The 9527-nt window shown below is 41.9% G+C and overlaps 1 protein-coding gene across 1 annotated transcript in view; it reads right to left on the bottom strand.

Moving 5' to 3' along the window:
* LOC138165306 (disabled homolog 1-like) overlaps positions 1 to 9527 on the bottom strand; it is a 484798-nt gene that overhangs the window by 313833 nt on the left and 161438 nt on the right. The window contains exon 2 of the mRNA XM_069093489.1: positions 3326 to 3528. Coding sequence (XP_068949590.1) covers positions 3326 to 3392 — 67 coding nt within the window. The 5' untranslated portion in view covers positions 3393 to 3528. The remainder of the gene's footprint in view (positions 1 to 3325; positions 3529 to 9527) is intronic.

Below are 9527 nucleotides of genomic sequence, written 5' to 3'. Positions count from 1 at the left end.
CTCTCTGTCTCTCTCTCTGTCTCTCTCTCTCTGCTCTCTGTCTCTCTCTCTCTGTCTCTCTCTCTCTTTCTCTCTGTCTCTCTGTCTCTCTCTCTCTTTCTCTCTGTCTCTCTGTCTCTCTCTCTGTCTCTGTCTCTGTCTCTGTCTCTCTGTCTCTGTCTCTCTGTCTCTCTCTCTCTCTCTCTCTCTCTCTCTCTGTCTCTCTCTCTGTCTCTCTCTCAACATTCATTAAGTGCTCATTGACTATGACATGCAGTGTGGACACAAAGAAAACCATAAGAGCAGTCCCTGCCCTCCAGAAAGTCACGGTCTCACTGGGGAGACAACAAGCACACAGCGACACCCAAAAAAGATTGGAAACAGAAAAAAGTGGAGATAATTATCAAAAGAAATACACCGACATTAAGGAAGGAAAAATAGGAAAAGGCTTCTTGTAGAGTGTGTTAAGTCGACTGGGACTTAGAGGAAGCCAGAAGAGAGAATGAGGAGGGAGGACATTGTGGGGAAGTGCCCGGAGACCAGAGATGGAGGCTTTGTGTAAAAAACACGCAGGAAATCAATGCCGCGGGGTCACCAGACAGCCTGATGCTTTCTCATCTTTCCAGTGTTTTCAGATTTACTCCCAGCTCTACCCTTGGCTATCTGTATCACCAGGGAAGGAGTGACTTAGCACCTTTGAACCATGGTAGACTAATCTGTAAAAGGAGAGGACTTGAAAAAAGGACCCACATTTACAAAAATATTTACATTTTGCAGTGGCCAAGAACTGAAAATCGAGGGGATGCCCATAAATTGGGGAATGGCTAAACAAGATGTGGTCTATGAATGCAATGGAATACTATTGTACTATAAGAAATGATGAACAGGCAGACTTCAGAGAAACATGGAAGACTTACATGAACTGATGCTGAATGAAGTGAGCAGAACCAAAACAGTTAACATAGTAACAGACACAGTGTGTGAGGACTGATTTTGATAGGCTTAGCTCCTCTCAGCAATGCAAGGACCTAAAACAATTCCAAAGAACACATGATGGGAAATGCAATTCACATCCAGAGAAAGAATCATGGAGTCAGAATCCAGAATGAAGCTCACTGTTTTCTTTTTTGTTTTGTTTTATTCTGTTACGTTTTTTTTTTCTTTCTCGTGGTTTTTCCCTTTCATAATAATTCAAACTAAAATAAGTATTGAACTTTGTGTGAGTCAGGAAGATTCAAGTTCCAATCCTGTCTCAGACACTAGGATGGATGTCGCTGGTGAGTCACCTCAGTATCCTCATCTCTAAAATGCAAAGATTGGGCTTGACGGCCTCTAAAGTCCCTTCGTCAGTCTATGATTCTGTCATCCTGGGTTAGCTGAACGACAGCATACCACCTTCCCTCCTACCCCATCCATGATTCCAGATACAATTTCACTGATACTGAGTCGGATCCATAATTTTAACTGATTAAAGGTTTTCTGGGGTTGGGCTTTGATTTAGATGAGCATTTTGTTGAGAGAAGCAAGTTAAGTTCCTCAAAGTCCCCATTCATATGGCCTTCATTTAGATAGCAGAAAAGCTTAAAAGCCCACCTGCCTGCAAATTCCTTCCCCATAGGATTCCAGTACATGACATTATTGGAATAAATTTAGTCTTCTTTTCTTGATTAAAAGGATTAAGCACGGGTCCCTGCAAAAGCACAGGAGGCCTAGATATGATGCCTATATTACTTCTGAGCAGAGCACCATTTGCAAATTCATGACAAATCTGTGATTTTGTGAGCCAAAGAACGTTCAGTACAGGTGCTCTGGTCCTCCCCCCAGGCACCAAGGTGGATCTCTGCCTATCTGTCTATGACTTCTTCTAGAAGATCAAATCTGAGGACTTGCTTGAGGTACAGAAAAGTTGAATAATTTGCCCAGAGTCGCGCAGTCAGTACGTGTAGAAGGAAAGCCTTTAATAAAAATATCCCTGACTCTGCACCCATCACTCTACTCACCACAGAAGTCTGTAATAATTATGTTTTAAATTGGTTACCTGGGCAAGACAGTTAACATCCCAGTGTTCTGGGCAACTCTCTAAGGTCATAAGTTTCAGAACAGTTACTGATTTTCATTGGTGGAAAGAGTTTTCACACTAGGAGTTCACTTTGCCAGTGAAATTAGGAGTTATTCCTCCTCACTGTATATATATTTATACACACACAATCACATAATTATTCTCTCAGGAAACTGAGATTTTGATGGAGAAATGACTTGAGAAAGATCATATAAAAAATATATATCCAAGGTGGCATCTAAAGCCAAGTTTTCCTGTCTTTAAGACCAGCTCTCTATCCAGTCTTCCATGTTGCCTCTGAGATATATGTGTGTGTGTGAAGATCAATATGTATTTCTAGGGCACACATTGTGAGGGTGCATGAGCCTTATGAGAGAGAACATTTTATCATGGTTTGGATTACAATTTGCATTAGTAGAAAGAGTAGCTGCATGTTTGTCACTGTGGCTACATTGAAACGATACAAATGTATAACCATCAGTGTGTACAGAAATGAAGGATGGGGGTAGAGGATAGGGAATAAAGGCATAGATGGAAGGGGGTGAAGAACAGAAATGGCATGGGGTGTGTGATTTCACTGATACAAGGCATGACCAGGTAAGGAAGCTCCCTCCACCAACACAGCTTGGGATTTTATCTGTCATCTATACTTTTAAAGAGCTCCCAAGGTACTAGTAGAAAGGTTGTGACTTGCTCAGGTTCACACAGTCAGTATATTATCAGAGGCAAGATTCAAAGCCTCATCTTTCTGGTGCTGATGCCTTTCATACATGTGTATTTATATGTGTGTATGTGTATGTGTGTGCATGTGTGTGACAAATTAACACGTCTACCCCCATCCATAGTCCCATTCTCCCATGACAGCTACCCTTTCCTTATTAGTTTCTTCCCTCAGTTTCTTCCCTCCCACTCACCAAGGCACACTGCCACAGTCTTCAACTACAATTTGGAAAGAGGAAAGCAGCAAAAAGAGAGAAGGGAAAGAAGACTCTAATAGGAAGACTCAGCATTTTAGCAGAGCCCATTAACAAATCAGAAATGATAGCCCACTCCATGAGAGGGATTCAGCCAGGCCACAGCCTTTGCTGGGGCAGAGGACTGAAGCCAGGCTCCCTCCCTTCCGCCCAACAGCCCAAATGACACCATACTGTGGGGCATTGCTGGAGACTCAACAACAGGCCCAAATGGAATGTTCCCTCCTCCAGCCTCATTTGGAAGTTTCTCTGTCATCTCCCAACCTGGCAACAATCATTAAGGCAGCAAGGGGATGGATGCAGATTCTCCCACCTTTCTTTCTGGAGTCTCTCTTGGTGCTGGATTTAACAGCCACTTGCAGGTCTGTCTCCGTTGACATCCTATTATATCCTTAGGCCTCTTCACACAGATCCAGTGTCTTGGGCAGGCTCATTGAGAATTCCTCTCCCAGAGAACGGCTTCTCCCTTCAGAACTATGCCCACTGACAGCACATCTCACTCACTCCGCTCGAGTGCTGAAACACAAACAAACATGGTGATGTTAATGGTCATGTAGTCCAAGCAAATCAGGGAGAAGAGAAAATAAGCCATTGGAAAGGGGAGCATCATTCTCTCCTATTATAATTCTTAAGATAATAGGTAGGGGTTATACAAGAGGTACAAGTATCTTTCAGTAAACTCAACATGGGAAAGGCCAGGGTGAGATCAAAGTCCTAGGTAGGAGGTTGGGCAAGATGGTGCTGGAAGTCTGATGGTTTCTTTTCCAGTTTGTTAATTCTAAGCTCCTTTGTTTACCTGATGATCACACCACATTATATGCCAAGAATGACTCTGGATCAGAATCATGAAGACCTTTTCTAAGGGGAGGGCATTCATCAGACGAACTAGAAAAGTGTTGTGGTAGTTAAGAAGGGCTGCTGAGAAGTGACCCGTGGCCTTTCCTTCACTGGTGGAGATCAGAGCGGCCAGGGAACTGACACACAATTGGGTTTTGAGGGGTGGGTGACAAATGTGAGCTATAGCAAACTTTCCAGAAAGCCAATTTGTGGTGTTCAGTTTTTGGAGGGGATATTGTGCTTCTAGCTAGATAGGAAGGCAGGAATAGAAAGTAGAGAGCAAGAGGGGGGCTAGGAAGAGAAAGAGGGAGAAGTAGGAAGGAATAACAATAAGAGAGGGAAGAAAAAAGAGAAGAAAAAGAGAAAGGAAAGAGACAGATATAGAGAAAAAGGAAGAGTAACCAAGATAGAAAAGATTAGAGAGCTGGAGGGAAGAAGAGACACAAAGATGGGGGAGGGGGCAGAATGGGGAGAGAAAGAGGGGGAGGAAAAGAAGACAGGAAGGGAGAGAAAGAAGAAAATTAAATGAGAGAGAGAAAAAAGAAAAAGCAAGAGAGAAGAGGAGAGGATTGAGGAATCAATACATATAAACACAGACTAGAACTTATTATTTGAATATGGCTGTATCCATATCAGTCCATGGAGAAAGTAAAAAAAAAAAATCACTGTCAGTTCTAGGTGCTCAGATGTAGGATCATAACAATAATTCAAAGTTAGGTAGGAGTACTTCCCCCACACCAGTTCAGAAGAAGTTAGTAAAAGTTATATGCCCATTTCACAGATGAAGCCACCAAGAAGTGACCTGTCCAAGAAGGCTGCATTCAAAACCAAGTCTCCAGATTCCAATTCCAGTGTTTACACCCCTAGCTGCCTCTGAATTGACCATGTCACCCAAAAGTCATAACTAACCCCAAGTCCTCTGTGACCATCTGTAATCCCTATAAACATAAGAGCTCCTGAATCCATATTGCTTGAAAAGAACAAATCTCATTCCAAGCAGATTCTTCACAATTACCCTCTGATGGATGTATGCCAGAAGAGAAAATGGAGGCTGAGAGAAATTCAATGCCTCATTCATGGTCACACAAGGAGGAACCATTTGGAGCCAGAATCCAAACCAATTTCCAGAATCACAGATGATAGATCCAGAGATTGAAATCCCTTTTTAGAGCAAGGAAATAGAGGTCTGAGGCTGCTTACTACATAGCCTAGTATCACAGGATGGCAAGTGGTGGAGCTGGGATTTGATCCAACTCCATTGCCCCAATGCCAGCATTTTTTGCCCTACCCCAGTCTGTCCCCCTCCCTCTCTCCACCCCAGTTCTAGTTTTCATTCCACCATATCAGGGCCTCTGGACTGCTAGGTTCCAGAGGTGATGGGCAGTCACAATAAGGCAATAGGGGTAGGTAAGGAAGAGAAGTGAGGGGGCTAGAGCATGCCAGAACAACATGGAGGCTGATGTTTATGCTACTGAAAGCTTAAATGAACCCAAACTTAAATTTAAAGGTAAACTTATTGAATATTGATAGCTTCCATGAATATGATTATGCTTTTACAGACCTGAGAACCTGGCAACAGGATTAAGGAGAGAAAGAAAGAAAGAATGAAAAGAAGGCACCTTCCCCCAACCTCTCTTAATTCTACTGCCTTCGCTCTGTTAATGACCACATTTCTTCTGTGTGTAGCTTGTTGTGTATATATGTGTTTCTGTGTTATGTCCCCCCATTAGATCATAAGCTCCTTGAGGGCAGGGACTGTCTTCTGCCTTTTTTAATAGTCTCAGAGCTTAGCACAGTGCCTGGCACAAATCAGGGGCTAAGTATTTCACTGATTGATTAAAATCAGGATAATATTAGCACCTACCTCCCTTTGTTACAGTGAGGATCAAATGAGATAAAGTTTGTTAAGGGTTTAGCATGGTGCCTGAAACATATTAGGCACTTAATATGACCAACCTTCCTTCCTCCTTTCCTTCCTTCTTTTGTTCGTTTGTTTGTTCATTCCTTTCTCCCTCCTTTCTTTCCTCCCTTCCTCACTCCCTTCTTCCCTTCCTTCCTCCCTCCCTTCTTCCCTTCCTTACTCACTATGCTGTCATTGATGAATTTAAGTCACCTCTATGAAATACCCCCCCATTCTACATAAAAGTATTTCTATTCAAGAGTCTCAAAAATGGCTTATGCATTTCAGGAGTAAGGAGCTAACATACATACACATATGTATATGTACATATCTATGTGTGTACAGTAAAGTCTCCCTGGCCCCTAATAAAGAGGGAAACAAGCCACGGGAGCTTGGAAAGATCATTCCATTACCTAGACTGCAGCCTCTTCTTGATTTCTTAAGAAGTCAAGATGTCTGGGCCAAGTCTGAGAAGGAACCTCAAATTATTTCAGAAAACATTTATCTGTAATTATGGAGAATCAAGTCCACCACAACCTAGAACAATGTGACAATTAAAATAATCTTTTCTCTCCCCACCCCTTGCAGGAGAAGCTGTGGAATTCTATCAGAAAATTTCAGACTCTTCCCGAATTTTGAAAAGCTTCAATAATGTTTCTTGGCGCCATGCGATCTCTGGTAATTTAATATTCCTGAAGTGTGTCAGGTTTTCTATAATGAGCTCTTCACATCGAGATGTACACTACAGACACAGGCTGTCTGGGATGAGGGCTGAGCAATGGGGAGGCCTTGGCTTGCAGAGAACCGAAGTCAACCCCCAATGATAAACAAGCCAGGAGGGAAGAGGAATAAAAAGCTCTGGAACGGAAACACAAACACACACACACACACACACACACACACACACACGCACGCACGCACACAATATCACAAAATGTTGCTAAAAGGAACCTCAGAAATCCTTTAGTGGGAAGGTTCTTCACCCCAAGGTCCCAAACTTGTTGTTTTTAATTTTGAAAACTTCTTTCCATATATAATCCCCCCTGTAATTAGATATATTTTATTTGATGCATTTAAAGACATGATTTTGAGAAGCAATCCCTGGGCTCCCTCAGACTGGCAAAAGAGAACAGGACACAGAAAAAAGGCTTAGAGTCTCCGCACTTAGTCCAATCCATTATTTTGGGAGGAAGAAATGGAGGAAAGAAAAGTGACTTGGACAGGGTCACTCAAAGGACAGAGCTGGGTCTTAAATAAAGTCTTTCCCCTCCAGATCCAGAATTCCTTCCACTAGGTTATTTCTTCTCTTGCTTTCCTTCCCCATTTTCTCTTCCCTCTCCTCTCCGCTCTTTCCCCCCTGTCTCTTTTTCCCTCTACCTCCCTCTGTTTCTGTCTTTTGTTTCTCTATTTCTGTTTCTCTCTCTTTTCCTTCTGTTTATCTCTGCTTTTGTCTCTGTTTTTATCTCTTTTTCCCTCTCTCTGTCTCCATTTTTCTATCCCGATATCTCTGCTTCTCTGTATCTCTCTCTGTCTCCTTGTCTCTGTGTTTTTGTTTTTATTTCTGTCTCTCTGTGCTCTGTCTCATAGTCTCAGCATCTCTTTCTTCATTACTCTGTCTCAGTCTCTCTCTCCTTTTCTCTATCTCTGAGTGTCTCTATTTGTCTGTCTCTGTTTTTCTCTATATCCCTGCCCCCCCACACACACACATGCAGATGACAAGAAGATGAGAAAGATAGTTAAAATACTAGATGAAAATATTGGGATCACAGATGACCTCAACAGGTTGGAATGTTGGACTGAATCTAATGAAATGGAATTATACAGGAATAAATGTCAAGTCCTACACTTGGGTTCAAATATTCAAGTTCATGAGTATAAAATGAAGGGAATGTGATTTTTTAAAAAAGGAAAAGAAAGTAAAGACATTCTCATGACAAAAGCACTGTGGGTTCTAGTGGATGGCAATGGTTTAACAAGGCACTGAAACACCTAGTCATCTTGGGCTAAAGTAACCAATGTCTAGGGACTGGGACAATGAAAGTTACTGCTCTCAAAGCCTCCCCTCAAAGCCTTTGTCCCAAAGATCAAATGAACAGGTATAATGGAAGTATTTTGCATATTCCTTTGAACAGATAGAGTGGAAAAACCTAAGAAAGCAGAGAAGAGGCAAAATAGAGGCTAAATGTACAGGGAGACAACAAGAAACATCTGAGCACAATCAAAAGGCAGGAAAGTTGAGGAAACACTTGAAAAATCTCCAAACCAAAGAGCTGAACTTGAAGACAGACCTCAGAAATTCCTGGCTTCTTAAAAACAAATCAACACGATAGAACCAAGAGCCAAAATGCCACAGGAAGAGATGACATTCATAGGCAATGCAGTGTGGTCATTTCTAGAGCTTCCAGCAACAGCTTACTTAAATACTAACACTCCATACATTGGAAAGGATGGTACAGTTATAGGAAAGGTAAAAATTATTCGATCATCTTTCTCTACTCAAAGTTCTCCTAGATTCACGAAAGCTCCCGGTCTGGAGAGCACTTCATGGTCGTCTCCTACACACTGTGAAAATCACTACCAGGTATATCCCAAGGCCCAGTGGCACACCATCCTCCCTGTGAGAGTCGAAGATCATGCAGTCTGGTCTACTCATTTGATAAATTAAAAAAAAAACAGAGGCCCACAGAATTGATATAACTGCCTCAAATTAACAAATGTAGTCAATGTCAAAGTCAGAACTTGAACTCAGATCTCAAGATTCCAAGTCAAGCACTATCACATCCCCAAACACCATCTCCAAGAAAGCCCTTTGAAAACTTTAAAGGGAGCTCCAGACAAATGTAGTCTTGTCATTATTCTCATATTCATCCAGTTCCAAGAAAACGGGGTGGGGATGAGATGGGTTACTTTAATCAAACCAAATACACCAAAAGTTGTAAGATGGGCTTAGTGATATTACATGGAATTATTAGATAGTGATTGGGTATCCTTACCAACATTCCATTTAGCTAATGGATCACACTGGTTCACTAAATGTTTATAGCTCTATGACATTTCATTACAGTGATACTTTTTGTCTCTGGACACAGCAGGGAAGATTAGCACAAACAAGAAAAGTAACATCTGAATCATCCCCATACTTTTTTGGGTCATCTTCTTTGTTTTACATCAAGGACCTGGTATTTCATTATAGGAAACTCATTCACCAATGTACATCACACCCTATATTTTTCTCCTCCTCTTCCTCATTCTCTCTCTCTCTCTCTCTCTCTCTCTCTCTCTCTCTCTCTGTCTCTGTCTCTCTGTCTCTTTCTGTCTGTCTCTCTCTCTCTCTCTCTCTCTCTCTCTCTCTCTGTCTCTCTCTCTCCCCCCCATAGAAGCAACCATACTGGAATACCCAGGATGGCTGCTAGCACAGGTTCTTAAATCTCCTTTACTAGGAAAGATATCTATTTAAAGGGTCAACAATCTTTTCAAATAACATTTACTAGTTCAGGGGAAAAGTCAGCACCATGAACTTTAGAGAAAATATAAACAGAGAAAATACAAGTAAATTCAAGCAGAGAAATAAAAGCCAACAGACAGGGCTCTGACTGTTTGAATCAACAATGCACTTTACATACATCCCTGGATCGAGAGAGCCTTTACATCCGAGCAGTCTGGGAGCCCTGAAAACACGGGTCACTCATAAGCAAGACCTGGGAATAACATGATCCTTCTCATAAGTGATCCCCCAAAGCAAAATACTAACTCGGGTTGTGTGTGTGTGTGTGTGTGT

This window comes from Petaurus breviceps, unplaced genomic scaffold, assembly GCF_028583685.1.
Source record: "Petaurus breviceps papuanus isolate PSGF00001 unplaced genomic scaffold, PetGlider_PUasm1.0 208, whole genome shotgun sequence".
Lineage (NCBI taxonomy): Eukaryota > Metazoa > Chordata > Mammalia > Diprotodontia > Petauridae > Petaurus > Petaurus breviceps.
This window is presented reverse-complemented; position numbering and strand designations above follow the sequence as displayed.